This window comes from Panthera uncia, chromosome B4 (genome assembly GCF_023721935.1).
Source record: "Panthera uncia isolate 11264 chromosome B4, Puncia_PCG_1.0, whole genome shotgun sequence".
NCBI classification, from domain to species: Eukaryota; Metazoa; Chordata; class Mammalia; order Carnivora; family Felidae; genus Panthera; species Panthera uncia.
In genome coordinates this window covers 130,661,415-130,687,852 of record NC_064809.1, presented here as the reverse complement: position 1 = coordinate 130,687,852, position 26,438 = coordinate 130,661,415, and the positions used below count along the sequence as shown (strand labels likewise).

Below are 26,438 nucleotides of genomic sequence, written 5' to 3'. Positions count from 1 at the left end.
TTTGTTCTAGCCCTTCCCTGGGATCGTGGCTCCCTCCCCACCGCAGGGGCTGCATTCTGTTTCTCTCCCAAGCGGTGTCTCTGCACTTCCTACCTTCTTCGATGTGGCCTCTTCCCCACCTTTAGTTGTAGAGTTTGTTCTGCCAGTCTTCAGATCAATTTCTGGGGTATATAGGATGGTTTGACAGTTATCTAGTTGTATTTGTGGGATGAAGAGAGCCTAGGGATTCTCCTATTCCACTGCCATCTTCCCTTCCTATGTGCTTTGTTTTTAAATTATAGCCATTTTACCAGGTATGAAGTGGTATCTCATTTTGGTTTTGATTTGCATTTCCCCAATAGCTAATGATATTAAGCATCTCTTTATGTCCTTATTGGCCATTTGTATATCTTCTTTGGAGAAATGCCCATTTAAGTCCTCTGCCTATTTTTTAACTGGGTTATCTTTTTGTTTTTGAGTTGCAAGTGCTCTTTACATATTCTGGATACTGGACCTTTATCAGATATATGGATTGCAAACATTTTATCCTATTCTATAGGTTGTCTTTTCACTTTTTGGATAATGTCCTTTGATTGATGCATAGAAGTTTATAATTTTGATGAAGTCCAATTTATTTCTCTTGTGTTGCTTATTTTGGTGTCATATCTAAGAATTCATTGCCGAATTCAAGGTCATAAATGTTTGTTTCTGCTAAGAATTTTATAGTTGTAGCTCTTAAGTTTAGGTCTTTGATCCATTTTGAGTTAATTTTTGTATATGGTGTGAGGTAGGGATCCTACATCATTCTCTTGCATGTGGATATCCATTTGTTCCAGCATACCTGAATTATTTTTTATTAAATATATGGTTAAAGCATTATTTTAAAAGAAAAAGAAAGATTCTGATAAAGAGGATGAAAATCCAATTATGAACTTGGGTGACTGCCAAACCATTCTTGGTTTGAATTAGCACTGGCTTTGAAATCTGTGGAATCAGGAAATGATAGAACCTGAACCTTAGCAGGTAGCAAAAATGGACTAGAAGAGAAGTGCACATCAATGGCAGTTCTGCTAAAAACTCAGTGTTTTTTTGTTTGTTTGTTTGTTTGTTTGTTTGCTGCTTTGTGTCAGCTGAAAGCAAGCTCAGAATCTCCTTCACAAGAATTCCACCTTTGGCCAATAGGTGGTGCTCCGACCAAAGAAACCCAAGCCACTTTATTTTTTGATAAATCAGCTTGTGAGAGACATTCACTACAACTAATTCAAGTAGGGCAAACTGACGAGGCAGGACAAAAGATAGTGAAAGGGGTTATTCAGTGAAGGAAATGAGCCATTTTTCAGATTTAGATGCAGCAACCTGATGAATTCTTTTTAAAAATGAATCCTGAGAATTTTAGATCAAGGAGCAGTATCTTTGGCTTTAAGCACTGCTGAGGAGAGGAAAATGTTAGGGCTTACTGTGGATCACATGACAATCCCTAGTTTACTAGAATGGATTAAGGGATGTGTCCAACATAGAAGGGATATTGCCCTGACTCTCCCTTGTTATATATATGGTCAGTACCTCCTGAAGCTGCATCAGATAGTCAGTGCTATCTGATGAAGGAAATGAACACCCTTATGGGATGCCCCTTACTTGGTTATGACTGACACTGTAATAAGGGATTTCATATATGACTTTGTTGTTGGAACCCAGGAGGATATAAAAAGACAGTTTCAGATCTTTAATCTCAACTTCCTCCTATGGATAATAAAAAGATAATAATGAATTGAGGACTTTACAAGGGAAATAAAATCCAGTAAGAGGACATGCAAAAGAATAAAAAGTTGAACCACTGTCTTTTTGTTGTTGAGTTATAAGAGTTCTTTATATATTCTGGATATTAGAGTCTTATCAGATACAGATTTGCAAATATTTCTCCTGTTCATAAGTTATCTTTTTATTCTTTTCATGATGTCCTTTGATGCACAAAAGTTTTCAACTTTGATGAAGGCCAATTTGTCCATTTTTTTGTTGTTGTTACTACTGCTTTTGGTGTCATATTTAAGAATCCATTGCCAAATCCAGGGTCATGAAGATTTACCCATATGATTCTCTTAAGAAACACATACAAAAATTAACTAAAAAATTGGCAAGGACTAAAATGTAAGAGCTAAAATTATAAAACTCATAGAGAAATACATAGGGGAAAAGTTTCACGATGTTGGATTTGGCAATAATGTTTTGGATAGGACACCAAAAGTATAGGCAACACAAGAAAAAAGAGATAGATGTTGTATGATTCTACTTATATGAGGTACTCAGAATAGACAAGTTCATAGTAGGGTAGAGCTTATCAGGGGATGGTGAAAGGGGAAATGGGGAGTTATTGAAAAGGGAAACTCTAATGGTTAGAATTTCTATCTGGGATGATGAAAAAGTTCTGGAAACAGATAATGATGCTGGTTGTACAACAATGTGAATGTACTCAATGCCACTGAGTTGTACACTTAAAAATGGCTAAAATAGGAAATTTTATGTCATATAAATTTTACAACAAAAATAGCAAATCAAAAAAAATAAGAGAGGGGGCAATAATTCAGATCCTAAAATAATTCAGTTTTTTATGATTAATTAAAAATGATATATGGCACAAAAACAGACACTTAGATCAATGGAACAGAACAGAAAACCCAGAAATGGATCCACAAACAAACGGCCGACTAATCTTTGACAAAGCAGGAAAGAATATCCAATGGAATAAATGGTGCAAATGGTGCTGGGAAAACTGGACAGTGACATGCAGAAGAATGAACCTGGACCACTTTCTTATACCATACACAAAAATAAACTCAAAATGGATGAAAGACCTAAATGTAAGACAGGAAGCCATCAAAGTCCTAGAGGAGAAAGCAGGCAAAAACCTCTTTGACCTTGGCCACAGCAACTTCTTACTCAACACGTCTCTGATTGCAAGGAAACAAAAGCAAAAATGAACTACTGGGACCTCATCAAAATAAAAATCTTCTGCACAGCAAAGGAAACAATCAGCAAAACTAAAAGGCAACTGATGGAACGGGAGAAAATATTTGCAAATGACATATCAGATAAAGGGTTAGTATCCAAAATCTATAAGGAACTTATCAAACTCAACACCCAAAACCCAAATAATCCAGTGAAGACATGGGCAAAAGACATGAATAGACACTTCTCCAAAGAAGACATCCAGATGGCCAGCCGACACATGTAAAAATGCTCAACATCACTCATCATCAGGGAAATACAAATCAATACCACAATGAGATACCACCTCTCACCTGTCAGAATGGCTAACATTAACAACTCAGGCAACAACATTGTTCATTGTTGCACTATATGCTAACTAACTTGGATGTAAATTTAAAAATAAATTTAAAAAAAAGATATAAAAAGGAGGGGCGTCTGGGTGGCTTGGTCAGTTAAGTGTCCAACTTTTGGTTTCAGCTCAGGTCATGATCTCATGGTTTGTGAGTTCAAGCCCCACACTGGGCTTTGCATTGGCAATGTGGAGCCTGCTTGGGATTCTCTCTCTCCCTTACTCTCTGCTTCTCCCCCACTCACTCTCTCTCAAAAATAAATAAACTTAAAAAAAATTTTTTTTAATGATACAAAAAGGAGGAAATTGAGGAGTGTCAAACTTTGATAATTTTAAAGTAAGGCAGAGAATTGGCAAACTGCCTTCCTCAAACTCCTCAGGGTATAAAAATTCCAAGGCAGATATACTCAATTTATCTGAGTTTAGAGGAACTTAGAAAGAAAAAGATTCCAATGAGCTGCTATCATCAGATGTCAAGATATGGGCTCTTGATATAAAAATAATGGAAAGAGAATATTGACATGAAGGCCAGGGTCATCTCTGGCAGGGAACTCAAGACATTTTACAAATGTGTGAGTGACTGGCTGGATGTGGAGAAGAAACTCTTTTGGATCTACTGAATTTAGGAACATAGCATGCAGTACTGCCTAGGGCTGCAAATGAACCCCTTTAGGGATGACAAAATTAATTCAAGGGAACATGGGGATGATACTGTGAAAAGGTTAAAAATTAAAGTGTAGTTAGAAGTTGGAATGTAAATAAAAAGGATACTGTGATGTCTCCCTTACCTGGATGTATAATTGATATGAATATAATGTTTGAATAAAAATTCCTCCCCCTACTGGGTAATAAGAAGAAAGGAATAATTTCCATCCTCCCTTCATCCAGTACTCATCGGACTTGCAACATGGGAGCCTTTTTTTTTCTTTTTTCTTTTAAAAAAAATTTTTTTTAACGTTTATTTATTTTTGAGACAGAGAGAGACAGAGCATGAATGGGGGAGGGTCAGAGAGAGGGAGACACAGAATCCGAAACAGGCTCCAGGCTCTGAGCTGTCAGCACAGAGCCCGACGCGGGGCTCAGACCCACGGACCGCGAGATCATGACCTGAGCCGAAGTCGGCCGCTTAACCGACTGAGCCACCCAGGCGCCCCATGGGAGCCTTTAGAATTAACCTAACTCAACTAGTAACTTGGAAACATTATTAGATACCTGGAAGGCACTAAGAAATTACTATTCTAAATAAGGAAATGTCAAGATGCAAGTATATTAGTGTCCATAAACTCACTGCAACAGCCCAGTGTGGCCAGTTAGGCCAACTGATGAATCAGGTCACTGTCAGCAGACTATAGGGGACTCAATAAAACCATATCCTGAAGAGCCTTAGCTGTCTCCAGTACAGTCCTGACTATTCAACTCATGTAAGATAAAGGTGACTGGTATTCTCTATTGATTTGGCTAATGCAGTCTTCTCATTGTCAGTTACCAGTGAGAGCCTACAACAACTTGTATTCATGCAGAATGGTTCCCAATAGACAGTATTACCTCAAAAATATTAGAACTCCTCTGAGTATTGTCACAATCTGATGAAGCAGGACCTAGATCTAACATAGCTGGACAATACAAATAATTATCATCTGAAACCATGGGTCAAGTTAAAAGCGACTTTACTAAGGTCATAAGTCATATGACTGACTGGGGATGACTGATTAACCTTGCTAGAAATCCAGGGCCCTACACAGACTACAAAATTTTGGGAGATGACATGGGTTGGAGCAATCCGTGACACACCACAGGACACTAGGAATAAACTGTTATCACTCCCTGACCCTCAGATTAAAGAGGCTCAACAACAGCTAACTGTACATATTTGGCTTTTAGAGAAACTATACTTCACTTAGGGATTTTCTTGGCCCCAATTCATAAAATCACAGCGAAAAAGGCCTTATTTGATTAGGGGCCTCAACAAAAAGAAGCCTTCTTAGAACTGCAGAAGGCTGTGGCTTAAGCTATTATGTTAGGATCACATGATCTTAATGCTGAAATGATATTAAAAGTGTCAGCCATCCATACTCATCCCAACTGGAATTTCTAGCAAAAGGCATACTCACAACTCCAAGATAGCCTCTGGGCTTTGCGGCTAAGACATTGTTAGATGCTGCTTTCCACTCTATGTCTTTTGAAAGATAGCTGCTGACTTATTGTGGGGCATTTACTGAGGTAGCCCCAATAACTGAAAGACATAAGAGCAAATTAAGATCTGAAATATGTATGTCATTGGTGATATCAGAAAAGCAAAATTTAAGTAAGAGGGGTGATACCCAAAGAAGTTCCATCATAAAATGAAAATGCACTATATAGAGCATGCTACCAGAGGATGGGACAGACTCATATTTACAAGTCTTTTTTCCTCGGTTCTTTTCGTTCAACCAACTACCCAAGGACGCCAGGCAATTGGTCATAGATGGTAGCTCCAGAATTGAGAGTAATTCTGTATGGAAAGCAGGTGCTCTGAGTGCAGAAGAACGTAGAATCCTTTTGGAAGGGGCGCCTGGGTGGCTCAGTCAGTTAAGCGGCTGACTCTTGATTTCCTCTCAGGTCATGATCTTACGGTCGCGAGATCAAGCCCCACATCGGGCTCTGTGCTGGACGTGGAACCTGCTTAAGATTCTCTCTCCCCCAAAAAAAAAAAAAAAAAAAATCCTTACGGAAGAATGTAATACAATTTTGTCCACTGAGCTGCATTATATGCTCTGTTCTTACCTGTGACAAAAGAACTAGATGCAAATAGAAGCCTTACTATTTGGATAATACTGATCCTAGGCTATTTCCAATCAACTTTCAATTGGTCTAACAAGTGGGTGATAAATAACTGGATAGTAAAAGATCCCCACATGTGGGGCCAGTGCTCTCTGGAAATCTCTATGGAAAGTCTGAGGCCAAATCAAAGCAGGCCATATGATGCTTACTAAAGAAACCCGATGCCAGGGTTGGAAGGTAAATGGAATCAACAAGTTGATGGCCTAATTCATTCTCTTGAAATGGCAATGAAGGTCCATGAAATGAATGGACATGGAGGGACTCAAGTCAGGCAACAATGTACTAAACAAAGACATAGACCACTGGCCCCCACTGAAGCTCAAATTGTTAATAAAAATTGCTTTGGTTGCCAATAGTTTAGACCCATTTTTCTGTATGTATCCAATTTGTCCTTCTATTATTGGGAATGGACTAACCAGAAAACTCTTCTTCAGTGGTAAAGATGTGGGTTAAAATGAATGACAAATGGAAGAAAGGCCAGATTGTCACTGAGGGGAAGGGAGCCAAAAAATGAGTTCCACAAAAAGGAAAATCTAACATAATTTTGGTGCCTAAGGGGATGCTTAAAGGAAGAGAATAATATTTTCTCTTAGCTTTAACCCAGAAGCCCTTTGGGGCAAAGGACTCTGTCTGATGAAGCCTCCTCTTCTGGGAGAGAGTTGAACAATAGCTAACCTAACAAATACACTTCCCTGAGTGACATATGTCCTCAAAATAGATCAAGAGATGGGAGCTCTGTCTAGGACTGTATGCAACAATGCAAATGTTTTTGATTCTCATTTCACAGGATGGATCTACTACAGAGGAGCTATGTTGGAAAGCAACATGTAGAAAATATTTAGCTAGTTGAATATGAAATATATTAATAATCTAAATGAACATTACATAGCCATTAATCGTGATGATGGTTTAAAAAAAGGTACCAGAATATGGTGGTAGAATGTTATCTACTGCATATCCCACCTGTCAAAATAATATTATGTGTAAGAATAGCTATTTGCCCTGTTACTGTAGGTGAACAGGCATGAGGAGGAAGAACAATTGGGACACATGGATCACTGATAAAGGATAAGAACTAGGTATAACTTGGTGGGTCCACATTCCTGAAATTTGTTTGGTTATGGGAAGTTCTGTGGAACACTCAAACCAAAGTCTACTTAGGAGTGACTACTACTCATATGATCTAAGCCTGGGGAAATTAACATTTTCAAGATATCAAATGTATTTCCTAACTGTACAAAAGCAGGCAGTACTCATGACAACATATCTGGTGTCCGACCATTTGAAATAAGAGAGCCTTCATGGAATTAGGAGCTGCTTAGGAGTTATTTGGTCAGGCAGATTTGTTTTTAATGAGGAAAGACATACTGCTGAAAAAGACCTACTAAGGTCTAAGGAATAAGGACAAAAGTGGCGAGCCACTTGAAAAGATAACACGATGCTGACAAAATGGATTTTATAATTAGATCACACACTAAAACAACACGCCCAAATCAACTCAGCAAAGGGAACAAGACTGCGTGTTAAAACACAAGCTGGATTATTAGATACCTTAATTCAAATGGAGTCCAAGGTATCCCAAGCACAGTGGCTAGGCATTCTCACAGCAGAAACCTAGGTGATGCACAAATACGGGCCACTTATGGGCCCTACAGTCTTAAGAAAGTTTTGTTTTCTGGGGCGCCTGGGTGGCTCAGTCGGTTAAGCGGCCGACTTCGGCTCAGGTCACGATCTCGCAGTCCGTGAGTTCGAGCCCCGCATCAGGCTCCGGGCTGATGGCTCGGAGCCTGGAGCCTGTTTCCGATTCTGTGTCTCCCTCTCTCTGACCCTCCCCTGTTCATGCTCTGTCTCTCTCTGTCTCAAAAATAAATAAACGTTAAAAAAAAAAAGTTTTGTTTTCTACTGTAAGTTTTAACTAGAGGATGCAAACTATTCAGGTGCTCTTTAACAGCTTCAGCCCTTTGACTGGATGCTAACCATCCTTTCCCTACAGCACAGTTTGTGAGCACTGAACAAATTTTATTTTATTAAAAAATTTTTTTTTTAATTTTTAAGTAATCTTTACAACCAACATGAAGCTTGAACTCATGACCCCAAGACCAAGTCACATGTTCTAATGACGGAACCAGTCAGGCACCCCAATACTGGATTACTTTTAAACAGGACTAGAGTGCTTCCGGTAGTAGATTAATAGGTTCTGTTGCTGGTTTCTTCCAACTGGGAACCAATATCTGTCAAACCACCTAACCTGAGGGAAGGAATTTAGCTATGTTCTCAAGATATTTTGAATCCTGAAAAAACAGAGATATGGCCTCTGATCTATAGTCCTATGAGAAATAATATATGGCTATAATAAAAGGTAGATTGTGTTGGGAGGGACAAAATAATTATACCATGATTTTCTGATTTATACTGTAACTACAGTGGTGCTGCTATATGGTATTACATGGAAGCATAAGTAAAATTAATATTGTAAATACTAACAAATTTAGTATAATACTGATATTAATGATAAAATATAGTGGGAGATTGAATTAAAGCTATCTCAGTACATTATTCCTATGTAGAAGAACTGGTCTGAGAAATATTCAGAGTTGATTAATGATAGATTAATAATTCAGCAGATTTATTAAGAAGCAGACACTTACAGAGGTGCCTGGGTGACTCACCCAGTTAAGCATACGGTTTCAGCTCAGTTCATGATCTCATGGTTTATGGGTTCAAGCCCCGTGTTGGGCTCTGTGCTGATAGCTCAGAGCCATTCTGTGTCTCCCTCTTTCTCTCTGCCCCTCCCCTCCTTGTGCTCCATCTCTCAAAAATAAATGTAAACAAAACAACCCAGACACTTAAAGATCCAAACAACAAAATAATTATATAGTTAGAAAAACGTGGAAAAGTATAAATGGATGGTTCCACTATCTGTTTAAATCCATACTAACCCCACACTGGATGTTGTAAATGTTTAGATTCTGCATGTACATTTTGATGATCTATCTGGTTACAGGATATTATAAGGCAAGTAAATGACATCACACTAAGGATTATTGTTTCATTAGAAAAAAGGCTTGATAGTGGGCCATGGGAGTGGACTGCTCTGTGAGAGCTATTTCCTGGAATTAGCTTGAGCTGTTTTGCTAAATTCCTGAATGACATTGACTTTGGTCAAGGCATAGCATGAAGCATAGATGAAGCATACAAGTGTTGTGAAGGCAATAAAGACATGAAAAGACATTCAACATCACTAACCATTAGAAAAATGCAAATCAAAACTACAGTCAGATATCCTTTCACACCCACAAGGACGTCTATCATCAAAAAACAGAAAACGAGTGTTTGAATGGATATGGAAAAATAGGAACTCTTGTCCAGTGTCAGTGGGAATGTAAAATGGCACAGGTGCTATGAAAAACAGTATGGTGGTTCCTCAAAATATTGAACACAGAATTACCATTTGATCTAGTAATTCTACTTCTGGGCATATACCCAAAAGAAATGAAAACAGGGGTTTGAAAAGTAGAATGTGCATTGCAGAATTATTCACACTACCCTAAAGACAGAAACAACACAATCAGCAGAACTAAAAGGCAACTGACAGAATGGGAGAAGATATTTGCAAATGACATATCACATAAAGGGTTAGAAACCAAAATCTATAAAGAACTTATCAAATTCAACACCCAAAAAACAAATAATCCAGTGAAGAGATGAGCAAAGACATGAATAGACACTTCTCCAAAGAAGTGTCTTTCCTTATAAGGAAAGAAGACATCCAGATGGCCAACCAGCACATGAAAAAATGCTCAACATCACTCATCATCAGGGAAATACAAATCAAAACCACAATGAGATACCACCTCACACCTGTCAGAATGGCTAACATTCACAACTTGGGCAACAACAGATGTTGGCAAGGATGCGGAGAAAGAGGATCTCTTTTGCATTGTTGGTGGGAATGCAAGCTGGTGCATCCACTCTGGAAAACAGTATGGAGGTTCCTCAAAAAATTAAAAATACAACTACCCTATGACCCAGCAATTGCGCTACTAGGTATTTATCCAAGGGATATAGGTGTGCTGTTTTGGAGGGACACATGCACCCCCCTGTTTATTTTTTATTTTTTTTATTTAAAAAAAAAAAATTTTTTTTTAACGTTTATTTATTTTTGAGAGAGAGACAGAGCATGAACGGGGGAGGGTCAGAGAGAGGGAGACACAGAATCCGAAACAGGCTCCAGGCCCTGAGCTGTCAGCACAGAGCCCGACACGGGGCTCGAACTCACAGACCGCGAGATCATGACCTGAGCCAAAGTCAGCCGGTCAAGCGACTGAGCCACCCAGGCGCCCCCACCCCCATGTTTAGAGCAGCAATCAACAATAACCAAAGTATGGAAAGAGCCCAAATGCCCATCGATGGATGAATGGATAAAGAAGATGTGGTATATACACACACACACACAAAATGGAGTATCACTCGGCAATCAAAAAAGAATGAAATCTTGCCATTTGCAACTATGTGGATGGAACTGGAGGGTATTACGCTAAGTGAAATTAGTCAGTCAGAGAAAGACAAAAATCATGACTTCACTCATATGAGGACTTTAAGAGACAAAACAGATGAACATAAGGGAGGGGGAAACAAAAATAATATAAAAACAGGGAGTAGGACAAAGCATAAGAGACTCGTAAATATGGAGAACAAACTGAGGGTTACTGGAGGGGTTGTGGGAGGGGGATGGGCTAAATGGGTAAGAGGCATTAAGGAATCTACTCTTGGAATCATTGTTGCACTATACGCTAACTAATTTGGATGTAAATTAAAAAAAATAAAATTAAAAAAATTAACGAAAAAACCCCAACCCAATGTCCATCAATAGATGAATAGATAAATAAAATGTTGCATATACATAAAATGGTCTATTACTCAGCCTTAAAAAGAAGGTAAATTCTGATATATACCAGAGCATGGTTGAATACTAGAGACATTTTGCTAAGTGAAATAAGTCAAAAACAAAAGAACAAATATTGTTATGACTCACTTACATGAGGTACCTAAAGTAGTCAAATTATAGAAACAGGAAATAAAATGGTAGTCACCAAGGGTCAGAGGGAAGGAGAAATGGGCAGTTATTGTCTAATGAGTATAGAGTTTCAGCAGGGGATCATGAAATAGTTCTGGAGATATACAGTGGTGGTGGTTGTACAACAATGTGAATGTATTTAATGCCACTGAACTATATACTTAAAAATGGCTAAATTGGCAAATTTTATGCTATATACATTTCACCACAATTAATGAAAAGTGTTGCAAGGAATTTTGGGGCAGTTTGTATCGGTTTCTCAATACTGGTAACAGTGAGATTAATGGTTTGTACTGGTCTAGGAGCTCTGCTGTTACATAGCAGGAATATGCCAATATGAGCAAAACCCAAAAATCCCTAGCTGAGATTCCATTTTGGGCTCCTCGGTCCCAAGATATTCTGTGTGTGTACATCTGTGGTTCCTTATCCATGAGAGAAAATGCATCCCACCTGGCCCTTGCTGAGATAGGACAAGATCCTGCACTTGGCTTCTCTGGATCCTTTTTGTGGGACGGCCATTGACTGTGACAGGTATTCTTACTTTAATGCTGTTGCTGTACTATACCCCTTTCCTATAATAAGTTACAGACTTATAAGTACTGTCATTTTGGGTCCTGAGTCTTCTTTAGCAATCAAACTGTGTTTAACTGCCACTGTTATTGCAGTTATCATAAGGAAAGGGAATACCACAAATTAATTTATGTTGTCCCACAGAGAAACAACTAAGATCATGGGTAAAAGATGCAAGGCAGCTTTATTTTGCCTTGCAAGGTATTGAGCAAGTTTCTAGACATGTTCACTAAACTAAAGCAGAAGGTAGATGTTCACCTACTGTGAAATTCCTTCCTCGGGTACACAACCTCAAGGTACCCACTGAACCCTAGGAACTTAGATTTTTTAATTTGCAGAAAACTTTTTCAATAGGAACCATACCTGTGATGTCAGCTTCCCAGCAATCTGCATTCGCTCAATTTCTGCAGGAGATTTGATCAGCCGGAGGCGCTGTACCAGCTGCTGGACAGCCCGGACCTTATTCTTGCTCCTGGCTTTGACCTCAGTCAGATGCTGCATGTAGTCAGAGTGAAGCTGTGCGTGAGAGGGCCTCATCCAGTCATACCAGACCATATTTGTCTCATCTTAAAATGAGCAGCAAGAAAATAAATTTTAAAATAAAACTAACAGCAACAAGAAATACCAACCGCTATAATGACTTGAACAAGAGTCAAAACCATAAAACCTGTGGTGTGGAATTCTGAAGTGAGCAAAAACTCTCTCAGGACTGAAGCAACTGAAAGGTTAGATCATCTATCACTGGAAAGGCTATTCCCTGAAAATGGCAAGATATTCTGACACCGAATATCCAGCTTCTCTGCCCCTAAACTTCAGTGTTCTTTATACAGATGATAGATGGGACTAAAGCTCTTCTCAAGCTTTGATTTTATTATTTACTAATCATTAAAGAACAACTATAAAAGTGTTCTCCACACTACAATTGAGCTAGATGCCCTGCTGAATTACTGAACATGAATGGACAGAAAAAAGTACTCAGATCATGACGTGGTTAAGTGTTCCCTTTCTAGGGCACCTGGGTGGCTCAGTCGGTTAAGGGTCCGACTTTGGCTCGGGTCATGATCTCACGGTTTGTGAGTCTGGGCCCCGGATCAGGCTCTGTGCTGGCGGCTCAGAGCCTGGAGACTGCTTTGGATTCTGTGTCTCCCTCTCTCTGCCTCTCCCCTGCTCATGCTGTCTCTCTATCTCTCTCAAAGAATGAATAAACATTAAGAAAAAAAAAAGTTTTAAGTGTTCCCCTTCTTCACAATCTCTGTGTTAGTGAATGAGGTTCTTATTGCATTTAGGAGCAAATATTCACGACTATAGAAACACTATAGTTGATGATATGTGCTAGCCCACACTTACCCAGGGCTTTTCCTTTCTCATCTGCCATGTATTCTCATTAGAAAACCACAGCTCTCTTTTTAACTTTAGAGACCCAAGGAAATAGTCTGTATGTGCCTGAGATACATGATGAGAAGGCTCATGATGAAAATGTTCCCATTTAACCCAGGTCTCCATTCATCCCTTTCTATTTTCCTGAGATGGCTTATTAGCAGCATTTCCAACAACTGAAGTCTGAATGTATGTTTTACGCAAAGTATTTGGGACAGAAAAGGGAAAAACCTAAAAATTTTTATTGGCTATATATTAGTGATACAATCTCCTAAATATTTTCATTTTGAAATAAAAATGGTTTTTAATATATATTACATGTCAAATGCTAATCTTACTTTTAATAGAAATTTAATTGTAGTTTTTAAAAAGTAAAACAACCTCTACTACCTGTTTTCAGTGTATGAAATCATAGCCCAGTTTTTTTTGGTTTTTAAATTTTTACATAAATACGATTTCATGAATCTTTTCCTTTGCCTGCTGCTTTTGTCTAGTAAACTACTAACATTAAGAATGGTGAATGAGGGGCGCTTGGGTGGCTCAGTTGGTTAAGCGTCTGACTTCAGCTCAGGTCATGATCTAAGCTGGTCAGGTTCATGGGTTCAAGCCCCGCATCAGGCTCTGTGCTGACAGCTCAGAGCCTAGAACTGCTTCAGATTCTGTGCCTTCCTCTCTCTCTGCCCCTCCCCCACTTGTTCTCTCTCTCTCTCTCTCTCTCTCTCTCTCTCTCAGAAATGAATAAACATTAAAAAACAAAAAGGATGGTGAATGAGAAGTACTTTTGAGAAATACATTTGGTGTAAGGTTTTAACAATACTGGGTTAATGAAATTTAGACTATTGAATAGGACAGCTAGCAACTAATTCAGAAAATCAAAAAGCTAAAAAGAAAATGATTCTGTATCCCACATTTATGACAACTTTGAAGATATGAAAAAGTTCCACTAGTTTAGCTGAGTAACTATCTCTGTAAAATAGAGAACACTTGTATAAAGCAATGAAACAATTCAAACATACTGGAACTTGCATATTCAACTGAGTATTTTCTTTCAAAGAAGGCTTTGTAGGAAACAAGTCCAATAAATTCCATGATCATTGGAAACAATTTTGGAATTCTCTTTTAGAAACTGACTTCAGAAATGGTTTATAAACCATTATAAATTAGACTTTAGAAAATTAGAAAATTAGACATTAGAAAATTATACTTTAATTTTACACCATATATTATTTTGTCTAAAATTAGACTTTAATTTTATAGCCATATATTATTTTGTCTAAAATTAGTACTTTACAATTTGATTATCTATGCTATTTACCAATTTGGCTCTAAGTGACTTTTGGACACTTCAAAAAATAAAATGCTTCCCAGGCTGTAGATTTACAAGAATCATTAAAGACAGTTTATAATGTAGTGTAGATTCTAAAAAGTTCTGGAAAAAGAATGTCAAAATGTAATGAGTGATTATAATTTTACCAGAAGAAATGTAGAAAAAGTGACTATTTTGAGTGGCATGGACTCAACTCTGTACTGTATGAATCTCCTGAGAATCTTGTTAAAAGGCAGATTCTGATCTAACAGATATGGAAGGGGGAGGCTAAGATTTTACATTTCCGCTATCTACTATGCTTTTGTAATTCTAATATGTATCACCAGGTAATTGTGATGCTGGTGAAGCACTGATCATTCTTTGAGAATACTGCTTCTTTCTGAAGAGTTGGCAGAAGTAATATGTAGTGGTCAAAGGTGGATGGATTGGTTGGTAATCTTGAAGAGTGATCCATGCCCATCCTCCACTTTAAAAGAAAATTCTCTCTGCGATTTCAAACTAGGACAGTTCACGGTCTCTATGAATGAATAATTTAACAAAGACTTAGCAAATGTGTAAATGAAATATTTAAAGTAGTCTTGTGGAAAAGATTTATGTTCCTTTCATGGTGCTCAAGGAAATGCTGCCATGATCATCATTTTCGAAAATTAAGAACTTTAGCGACGCCTGGGTGGCTCAGTCGGTTAAGTGTTTGGCTCTTGATCTCAGCTCAGGTCATGATCTCACAGTTCCTGAGACCTTGAGCCTTGTGTCCGGCTCTGTGCTGATAGCATGGAGCCTGTTTGGGATTCTCTCTCTCTCTCTCTCTCTCTCTCTCTCTCTGTCCCTCCTGTGCTTGTGCACTCACTCTCTCAAAATAAATAAATAAATTTTAAAAAAAGAGAAAGAAAAAATTAACAACTTCGTCTAAATAGGCAAGGAAGGTCTTAATCCCAAATCTGGCCTGTGATTTGACCTCTGTTCCATTTATTACCTTTCAATTTTGGTACTAGATGTTGAAATTCTTCTAGTGTATAGGCTTCATCCACTCCTGTTAAAGCTATTGCTCCATCAGTGCCAGATCGTGGGCCATCCCAAAGTTCTCGACTAGGGTCTCTCCGAGGTACAAAAAGCATGGCCTTATGTGCTGGTAACTGCTTGCCAGGGAGGCTCTGAAGGACCAGAATGCTATCGGGCTCTTGGAATCCACACAGGTACAGGAAATTGTTGTCTTGGTGGAAAGTATAGGGGATATCATTGCTCATGTAGTATGTAGGGTTGGACAGCAGAACCACCGTCTGGTCTGTCCCACTCTGCCCTTGTGTTTCCTTGTGAATCAGAGACATTAGTTTGTGTCTGCGAAGTGCATATTCCACTTGAGATAGTCCTGGCGTCACCTCTCCTAGAAATGAGAAATAACAGTGATGCTTTTCATTTATATAGTGCCAAAGTACTTTTAAGGTAACAATATTAGATGGAAACACACAAGTTCATTTCTTCAATTTATGCCAAATCTATTCATAGCACATGGGGAATGAAGGAGATGGCACAGGTTCAAATTTTCTATTCCACTGTAAAAATTTTGGAAATGATAGTTAAACGTGGTCCTGCGTGAAAACCAGGATCATGACCCCTTAATATCTTTTGTAGCTCTTTCATTCTTTTACTCATTTGATCAAATATTTACTAAACATTATCATGTGGAAGGCATTGCTAGGCATATATAATAAGGTTGACTTGAAGTATCAACATGAAAGGCAAGGAGAAGGATCACATTATCCGTGTATGACTTTCCTGAAAGAATGTAAACTCCATGAGGACATAGATTTTTGTCTGTTTGTTCAGTGTTATATTCCTGGAGCCTAGAATAACAACTGGAATATAGCGGGCACTTGATAAATTATTTGTTAAATGATGTATAATTTTTAACATAATAAGGCCAATCTCCTTTTGAATTTCCAAAGCATAATAATACCTTTCTTATAGGTCTTTTTGTATTAATAGTAGAGCTGGGTACATATAATCTCCTTAAGGGTTCCCTCCCTGAGGGAAAATCTTTGTATTTTCCAATTGGGGTCATCTTTGTATTTTTAAAAAACTTTAATAATATTATCTACCCCTTAGGGCTGTCAGAAGTAAACTTGATAAAGCATGTGGTTCTTAAGGATTGAAGACTCCCTAGGGAATCTTTAAAAAGCTGTGGATTCACTGTTTACTGCACCTAGGCACACACAAACTTTTGACATACAATTTCAACAATATCTGATTCCCCTAAGCCCTCCCACAAAACTTGTATTAAGAACCTGTGTTATGAAATGTTATGTGTTAGTTCTCAATATTAGCACCCAGCAGACTGTCTGGCTTCTAGCCCAGTGGTGACTGGGTGAATGCTTCCCTTCTGAAATGGAAATCATGCCTGCTCTTGCTTTAGGTTCCAAAGTAAAAGAACTATGAAAACACTCATGAAAGCTGTATCCCTCAGCCTACACTTAGCATTAATAATAGTAAAACAATACCTGATGCTTACTGAATGCTTTTTATGTGTCTGGTACTATCCTAATTATTTACAGTTATCAACTCGTTTAATCTTTACATTGATTCCATGATGTGGAGTACTATTATTATTCCCTGTAGTATCGAGGCTTCATATGCAAGTATGAAAAGATAGCCATGAAATACTGCTGTATGAAAAAATTACAGAACAAGATGGATAATGATCCCATTTATGTTAAAAAAGAATAAAAAGAAAAAAAGAAGAGAGAAAAAGTTTAGTAAAGAATCTCAATTTTTATAGTAGTAATCTATGGGGATTGAGTTAAGACTAAAATTTTCTTTTTAACATGCTTTTTAATATTACTTGAATTTTGTTTCAATGAGTATATACTTTTATGATAAAAATTCCAAATAAAGAGAAAAAGGGAATAAAAGAAATCATGGACAGTCCATCCCATACTCATGACCTACAATGGCTCTTTATTGTCCATTACATCAAATTCAAACTCAAGTAGATTTTAATGCTTTGTACCAGAGGATTCCAATTTATCTTTATATTTATTTATAAACATAAATATCTTTATATTTATTTATTTAACTTAAAAAAAAAAGCAGCTTTATTGAGATATTATTTACATACCATACAATCTACCCACTTAAAGTGTACAAATCAGTGGTTTTTGGTATATTCACACAATTGTGCAAACATCACAAAAATCAGTTTTAGAGGGGCACCTGGGTGGCTCAGTCGGTTGAGCGTCCGACTTCGGCTCAGGTCATGATCTCACTCAGGTCCGTGAGTTTGAGCCCCGCATCGGGCTCTGTGCTGACAGCTCAGAGCCTGGAGCCTGCTTCGGATTCTGTGTCTCCCTCTCTCTCTGACCCTCCCCCGTTCATGCTCTGCCTCTCTCTGTCTCAAAAATAAATAAACATTAAAAAATTAAAAAAAAAAAAAAAACAAAAGTCAGTTTTAGAGCATTTCATCACTCCCAAAAGAAACCCTTGCCCATTAGTAGTCACTCCCCATCTCCTCCCAATCTGCACCCCCAGCCCTTGGCAACCAGTAATCTATTTTCTGTCTTTATGAATTTGTCTCTTGTAGAGATTTAATATGATGAAATCACACAATATATGGTCTTTGGTGATTTGGCCAACTTTTTAAAATCATTTCTCCAATTATTCTGAAATTAATTCCTTCTTATGTCTTACATAGCTCTGTTATTTCCCTAGTACCTTGCTTATGATGTGTCCCTTTTCCAAAATTTATTCTCCCTCCATAGCAATTCCACTCCCAAGATTTTGGGCTCAATGCATGTTTGTTTTTAGACTCCTCTCATTCAAAAGGCTTTCCTGATTAGCCTAGGTCACATTGATTTGTCCCTCTGAATTATTTAAGTTAACTGTTTCATTTTCTTATATATATATATACATCCTATAGTTGTGTATAAGTGTAATCACATCATACTGAACTCTCAATAGTTAAATATTTTCCCCCTTTTCCTTTGCTGTTTGACTCTTCACTCCCCTTCCCTTCTACCCACATCAACACCTCATCCACGTTGGTAATGTGGCACATATCCTTTCCTATTTTTCTCAATACTCATATACTTGCATTTAGGGTTTTTTGGTCACTAGTATTTTACAAAAATGGGATACTACACATTCTTCTGTATCTTGCTTTTTCTATCACAGCGATACCTTATAGAAATTCCTCCCACCAAGTCATGTTGCATAGCTTCAGTTCATTCTGCTTGACGTCTCCATAAATACTTTTTGGGTTGATATATCAAAACTTGTTGATCCATTTCCATACTGGTGGGCATTTATATTGTTTTCAGTTTTTGCTGTAATAATAACCATCTTTGTACTTATATCCTGCTACTTTTATGCCCTATGTACTGGTGCTTTTAGTTCTATCACAGTCCTAGGACAGATATTGCTGGATCAAAGACTCTGAATTTTTTTAGTACTCATGTTCAGTACATGTAACTCAGTTGTTTATGATTACCTTGGAACCATCTAGTTGTTTTACCTATGTATAGTTTATCTCTCCAGCTAACTCTGTTGTTTGCATTCCATTAATATCAATTTTTATTTAACTCTTATTCATTTACAACAGAAAAAAATGTACACTTTTATTGATGAAGTTGGTAAGAAATAAAAGATAAGCAACAGAGTCAGTCCTAGAAGAGCTCACATGGCATTTCTTTTCTTTCTTTTTGTTTTTAAGTTTATTTATTTTGAGAGAGAGAGAAAGCATGAGCTGGGGCAGAGAGAGAGAGAGAGAGAGAGAGAGAGAGAGAGAGAGAGAGAATCCCAAGCTGACAGCACAGAGCCCAACACAGGACTCAAACTCACAAACTGTGAGATCATCACAACCTGAGCTGAAATCAAGAGTCTGATGTTTACCCAGCTAAGTCACCCAGGTGCCCCTCATAGTGCATTTCTTTTTCCCCTGGATTAAGCTGGCTAAGAGTTCTCTAGGGCTTTTGGGCAGAATTCTGACCTTTGTGCCAGAACTATCTGACTGGTAATTACGTATGTTAAGTCTGCCACTGTTACCCAACATTGGAAATTTCCCAGTTACCCAAGCAGTATATACTCTTATAAAAGCAGAGGCTGATTATAATTGATACATCATCCGACCTTTCCTTTTGTCTTCTTTTTCCCTTTCCTTTTGGTTTGCTTTGCTTTTGGTTTCTTCACAGCTACAGTCCATGTAATAAAACTAAATTAAAAATCAATTCATTTTGTGGGCTTTTTTTTTTAATTTGGAAAATAAGAAAATTCACAATTTTAACGACCTTAATATATGTGTTCTCTCTCATTCTCATTAATAACAAAGCACATATATAAATATATTGGAAAATAACTTCTAAAAAAAGATACAATTATTTGGAAATCAAAACGGGATTGGAAAACTATCTTTTACTCCCTTCAAGGCATTCATCTTCCTGAATCCAATTTCATACAAATGACTACATGAGAAACATTTAAAACACAGGCTACATTTTCCCAAGTTTATGAATCATCAACACTATGGAGTGACCATTAACTAAATGCTTCCACACTTCTGAAATCTCAAAGTAAAAAAGAACTCTTTGGTTGTGACAGAAAATTATCCAAGTAAAAAAGGTATCTTTTCTTATCATTCGAAGGAGGAAAAAAAGGGGGGGTGGTGGTAATAAAGCAATGAACTTTAACCCTAGAGGTAAACCTGGCAGTTATTATGGCCTTTGATCATAGAATTAACCATTGTAATGGTCAATCTGGCCTGAATTTCATCTGATAAAACTGTCTGAATAGACACTCTGGTAACTTTGTCAAATTGTAACATAGTAAAGAACAAAGTTAGTACTTTATCACCTTGAGTCAATTAAGGATAGAGGGGCTATTCTAACAAGTTTATTTACCAATCAAATGCCTATAGGTCATAATCTGGACTCTGCAAATAGCAAAGTCTCACAATCAGTTCAGAGACTCTGCAGCCAAGAAGAAAAGCTCTTCCAGGACATTTAGGATTGGACTTCTCACGAAAATAAGAAAAATGTTCTTCATATTTAATCAGCCAAGCAGAAACCCCTAAGAAGAAAGTTTTATAAAGACTGAAAATGGATGGGAAAATGCAGGTCTTTGTTACAATCTAGGTATGTATTTTAATTATTTCCTAAAAGTAACTAGATTAGTATTTTAACATGGTCTGATTTTGAAACTGCATCCTTAAAATGAATTGTTTAATATTAGGTAGTTTTTATTGTCTACAAGAAAGTAGTTTATAAAATGATCTCTATGTAGGTGGAGAATGGGGGTTAAAAAAAAAAGGTGATGTTTTCTTTAAAGTAAAACACAGACCTCTCTGAAAAAATGAAATGACCAAATAAACAATAAAAAATACTCTAGATTTTATTTGCATATATTGAGCAACACAAGCCAGACAGAAAAGGTACGTACTGTATGATTCCAAGAATAGGCAAAACAATCCATGTTGATAGAAACCAGAGCAATGATTAAGGATGGAAGTGGAAACAGACAAGGGGGTGTGAGAAAATTTTCTAGGGTGATGAAAACGTTCTATATCTTGACTGGGGTGTGTGGGTTATATTGGGGCCTACTGATCTGAAATGTTGGGGGTCCAGGAGTGACCGGTCAAGAAAGAATTCTTGAGATGTCTTCAGTGCAAAAGGGTGGTTTTATTAAAGCACGGGGACAGAACCCATGGGCAGAAAGAGCTGCACTGGGGTTGTGACGAGAGGGGGCTAGGGGTAGTGTAAGTCTCTAAGGAATTTTGAAGCAAGGTTTCCAGGACCTTGAGGGGCTATTAGGAAAAGGTCATTTATTACTGTTTAGTAAAACCTCAGACATGAGATCCTTCAGATGTATAACAGTGGGCCATAGACTTAGAGAAGGATTGCTAAAACACATCTTGTAGGGCGGGGATGAGGGGTGGTGTGGAGATAAAGGATCCTGGAGGTTGGGCTAACGTCAAGCTAAGGTTGCCTTTTGCCTCTAGCGAAAATTTAACATTCCGGCAAGCTCCTCAAGGAAGGTCACTCTGCCTTCTCTCATGTACTTGTCAATGGACTATAAGTTGTAAGGAAGTTTAATTTTTTTCTTTTGCCTTTGTTCTCCACATCATCTACTGAATTGTGGGGGCGCCTGGATGGCACAGTCAGTTAAGCATTCAACCTCGGCTCATGAGGTCATGATCTCGCAGTCCGTGGGTTTGAGCCCTGAGTCGGGCCCTGTGGTGACAGCTCAGAGCCTGGAGCCTGCTTCAGATTCTGTCTCCCTCTCTCTCTGCCCCTCCCCCACTCACACTCTGCCTCTTTCTCTGTCTCTCAAAAATACACACTAAAAAAAATTTTTAAAAACCTCACTGATGCGCGTATCTAAGATCTGTGCAATTCATTATATGTAAATTTTACCACATTAAAAAAAAGCATACCACTCTCTAAACTTGAAATACCTTTTAGACTAAGAATTCCCTCAGTTGAATTTATTCTTATTAAAAATATCATGACAAAGATAGACTTTTCGGAAATTCCAGATAGTATTCTTTGGTACAAATGTTTTGTACTATTTTGTGGTTAAGTGTGGACTCAACAGTCAGAGTTTTATGAACTGGAATCCTGGCTTAACAACTTACTGAGTGACTTGGGGAGAGCTACCAAACTGCTTTATGACTCAGTTTTCTCATTTGTCAAATGGAGATAATAAAAGCAACTACTTCTCAAAGTTGTCAGGAGGATTAAATAATAAAATACTCAGAACGGTAAGCACTATATAAATATTAGTTACAATTATACCATAAAGAATTTACACTTAAAGATGCTGTCATCCTGGTAATCCAAAGCCAAGTAGGACCTTGGAAGAGTAAAATTTACACGGACAACTACTATCTCTATCAAAGTAATTTTTAGATTGAAGCCCTGAAAGTCTTTGGCTTTCTCACACAATTAAGAATGAGTCTCCGGGAGCCGGGGTGGCTGAGTTGGTTAAGTGTCCGACTCTTGATCTTGGCTAAGGTCATGATCTCTCAGTTCATGGGAGCCTATTTGGGATTCTCTCTCTCCCTCTCTCTCTCCCCCTCACCTAGTCTATCTCAAAATAAATAAATGAAAACTTAAAAAAAAAAAAAAAAGAATGAGTCTTATCATTCACAAGTGATTCAGGAGCTTTTTATCATTCAATTCTTTAAAAAATTCCTGATTCTTGTCTAGGGCAGATTCTTGCTAATCTTTACTTCAGAGAATTTCTCGATATGAATGAGAAATATGCACAAAGGTTAAAGAGAAACAGAAAAGTCATTTATTCTTAATGTACCAGTATTTAAGCTGCAGGAACATTATTATAATTCAATTTTTTTTTTCTCCCAGCATTAAAAAACAGAAATACCCTATAATTCTGTACTAGATGGCTGTTTATGAAATTTCTATGAGCTAGCTATCTGTATAATGGTACTTTGGAATGAGTAATCAACATATATCATACATATAGGTTAAATATATAGGTTTATTCACCTGTAAATTTATATATGTAAATACTCTGGTCTTTATTTTGCATTAAAATCTACTTCAGAAGATTATGCTAAGTGAAATTAGTCAGAGAAAGACAAATATATGATTTCATTCATATGAGGAATTTAAGATACAAAACAGATGAACATAAAGGAAGGAAAGCAAAAATAATATAAAAACAGGGAGGGGAACAAAAACCATAAGAGACTCTTAAATACAGAGAACAAACTGAGGGTTGCTGGAGGGGTTCTGGGTAGTGGGATGGGCTAAATGGGCAAGAGGCATTAAGGAGGACACTTGTTGGGATGAGCACTGGGTATTATATGTAGGGGATGAACCACTGGATTCTACTCCCGAAATCATTATTACACTATATGCTAACTAACTTGGATGTAAAAAAAAAAATCACAAACTCTACTTCAGAAGATGAAGACAAAGGGAAAATGAATAATCAATATGAATATATCGTTATTTTTAAAATTCCAGAGGTACACAGGAAGTGAGAAAAGAAAATATGTTACTTTATAAAAACAGGTACACTTCATGGTAAAATATCTATGAAAAAGTAGGCCCTGAACTTAAATTTAAAAGCTCTAGAATATAAAATGTTTTTATACTACTATTCTGCTTATCAGGTATAACGTATAAACAGTGTTTTGAAATGGCTACATAAATACAAAGTGATCATTCAGTAAATGTGTGATGGTGGTGATGATAAAGATATGAATAAATTTGGACGTCTGGGTGGCTCATCATCCAACTTCGGCTCAGGTCATGATCTCATGGTTCATGGGTTCAAGGCCTGCGTCGGGCCCTGTGCTGACAGCTCAGAGCCTGGAGCCTGCTTCAGATTGTGTGTCTCCCTCTCTCTCTGCCCCTCCCCTGCTCACGCTCTGTCCCTCTTTCTCTCAAAGATATGAATAAATTTAAGAACTGAGTGTTTGGGGATGAGGACATAAGAAAAGTAAAAGTACACTCCGCTTCAAAATATGGCCTGTGGCCAAAGATCTGGCTTTAGGCATCTCACAAACCCATCTAATGAGTGCCCATTAGGCAGGTGGTGTGCATCAGAAACACCCAGGGAGCTCTTCAAAACATAGGGCCTAAGCCCTTCCCTTGAGATTCAGTAGGTCTATGGGATCCTAGTATGTATTTATATTTTGAAAAAACTCACTCAATGGTCTAGGCAGATTCAGACCATTTTTAATTTCCATCATTTCTTGAACATATATTTTAATCTTTTAAATAGTATAAAAATCTCACCCCACCAAAATAAATCTTGATCTTTTAAAGTCAACCATTTTAACAAAACTTAAAAAAAAAAAAAAAAATACCCCTTGCTCAAGGCAGAACTACAACTAAACCATGACTGAAAGATGGATACCTAATTGGTTTGGACGCTTCTAAGGGAAGAAGATTCAGGAATTATTATCTAGCACTCACTCTAGAACCACTCTTTTCATCATTTTAAATATTACTTAACAAAATACTTGACAATAACTGTATAGTCTCAGCCATCATAGTTGATAAGGGACAATCAGGTAAATGGTAAAAGCATTTTCCCCAATTGTGGGCCATACAGTTGAATACTTCCCAATGGATCTGTTCACTGTTGTAGTTGAAAGAAAACCAATAACCAGTTCTGGATATGTCAGACAAGTCATTCTGATAAGCCAAACTCTCTAAATAAGAGCCCTTTCTTAAGGCGCTACAAACTATATTACATATCCAAAATTATTGTGTCTAGGAATGTAACAATGTTAGAAATACATGTTCTTGGAAATAATGCTTCATTTGGCAGTAATTCTTCCTATTCTCTGATAAATTGCAGTGTTTATGTGAGTTGAACACCTTGCTATTCTAATGACTGCGTTACTCTTGTGGCAATGTCAGAGAACTTTCTCACACAAATATTATAAAAAGTAGATTCACAGTTCATAACTGTGTCATTTGCCTTCCTTCATGGAATCATTTTTTCTGGCTTGGGTGATAAATGGAGGGCATTTTAGTGATCAAGGTGGATGAATTGACATTTTCTGGCTCTACAGACACAGTCCTTAGCACCAGGATGGCAATGTTAAAAAAGAAATGGGGGAGAGGGGGTGCCTGGCTAGCTCAGTCAGTAGAGCATGCAACTCTTGATCTTGGGGTTGTGAGTAGACAACTAGGACAGAATTCCTTTATCTCTGAGCCATTCTGCTGAATATTTTCCAGGTTACTCTTGCTTCAGCAAACTTAGGTAGGTATAGCCAGGAGAAACCCAGAGGAAATAGCTCCCCAACATTCAGAAAGAGCCAACCCAGGAATTTCATTTCTAAGAATTTATTTTAAGGAAATAATTGATTGGTATAGAATGTGTACACATGTGTATACATACACACATGCACACACACACACACACACCTATATGAGAAATAAGTCTAGAAAAATATATATACCAAAATCTCAATAGCGGTTTTCTATGAGTGGAGGGATTTTGAGTAATTAAAAAAAATTACTTTTATCTGTATTCTCTAGTTTTTCTATATAGACCTTGTGTAATAATTAGAGAAGGGACTGAGGTGTTTTCCAAAAGTTTTAAGTACTTATAAGTACTAGGAAAATAGCTATGCCAAACATGAAATTTTTAGAAGCAAACCAAGTAACGGAGGATATAATTTCACGCTCCAAACTAACAGACTGGCTCTGTGAAAGAAATTTTTAAAAAAGTATTATATCCCTTTTAATTTTTCTTAATAATTTACTTTTTCTCCACTCCATAACCATTTTACCACTTCCGTATCTACATGGAAAAAGACAAATGATTAATACTTTGGATACTTATATAGTTTTTGCCTCCAGAAATTGTATATCTGGTTTCTTTAATCCTGATGATTCTGTTTTAAAATTCTATTCCTTCTGGGGCACCTGGGTGGCTCAGTCTGTTGAGCGTCCGACTTCGGCTTAGGTCATGATCTAACGGCTTGTGGGTTTGAGCCCCGCATCAGGCTCTGTGCTGACAGCTCAGAGCCTGGACTCTGCTTCGAATTCTTTGTCTCCCTCTCTCTCTGCCCCTAACCCACTCACATTCTGTCTCTGTCTCTCTCAAAAATAAATAAACATTAAAAAAAAAAGTTAAAATTCTATTCCTTCTTAGCCCAATATCTAAAATCCTATGTCCAGAAGAGTAAAAATTAAGACAGGCATCCCTTTTCCCTCCATAGCTGAAAAGAACATATGTATATGTATGAATGTGTATATGTATTTTTATTCATAATCATTTTTTATATAGTTATCGTGCACATAACATACAATAGCCAACTGTTTAAGACATAGAGGCCATCATCTTGACAATATAATTACTAGTTTCAAGGCCTAGAAAATGCAGCTCACCATGTAAAAATATCTCACCACGAGAAATCAGTAATTTTCAAAGCTGGTAAAACTTAATGCCAATTCTATTTCCTTTTAAAAAAATTGAAGCTA

The 26,438-nt window shown here is 37.4% G+C and overlaps 2 protein-coding genes across 5 annotated transcripts in view; one reads left to right on the top strand and one right to left on the bottom strand.

The window, feature by feature from the left end:
- The window catches only part of SLC25A17 (solute carrier family 25 member 17), a 359,412-nt gene that overhangs the window by 233,261 nt on the left and 99,713 nt on the right, over positions 1 to 26,438 (top strand). The gene's annotated exons all lie outside the window — the stretch shown is intronic.
- Positions 1 to 26,438, bottom strand: part of XPNPEP3 (X-prolyl aminopeptidase 3) — a 74,638-nt gene that overhangs the window by 31,177 nt on the left and 17,023 nt on the right. For all 4 annotated transcript variants that reach the window (XM_049627561.1, XM_049627562.1, XM_049627564.1 and 1 more), the window contains 2 exons: positions 15,458 to 15,865; positions 12,144 to 12,346 (listed from right to left, as the gene is read on the bottom strand). In XM_049627561.1, coding sequence (XP_049483518.1) covers positions 12,144 to 12,346; positions 15,458 to 15,865 — 611 coding nt within the window. The remainder of the gene's footprint in view (positions 1 to 12,143; positions 12,347 to 15,457; positions 15,866 to 26,438) is intronic.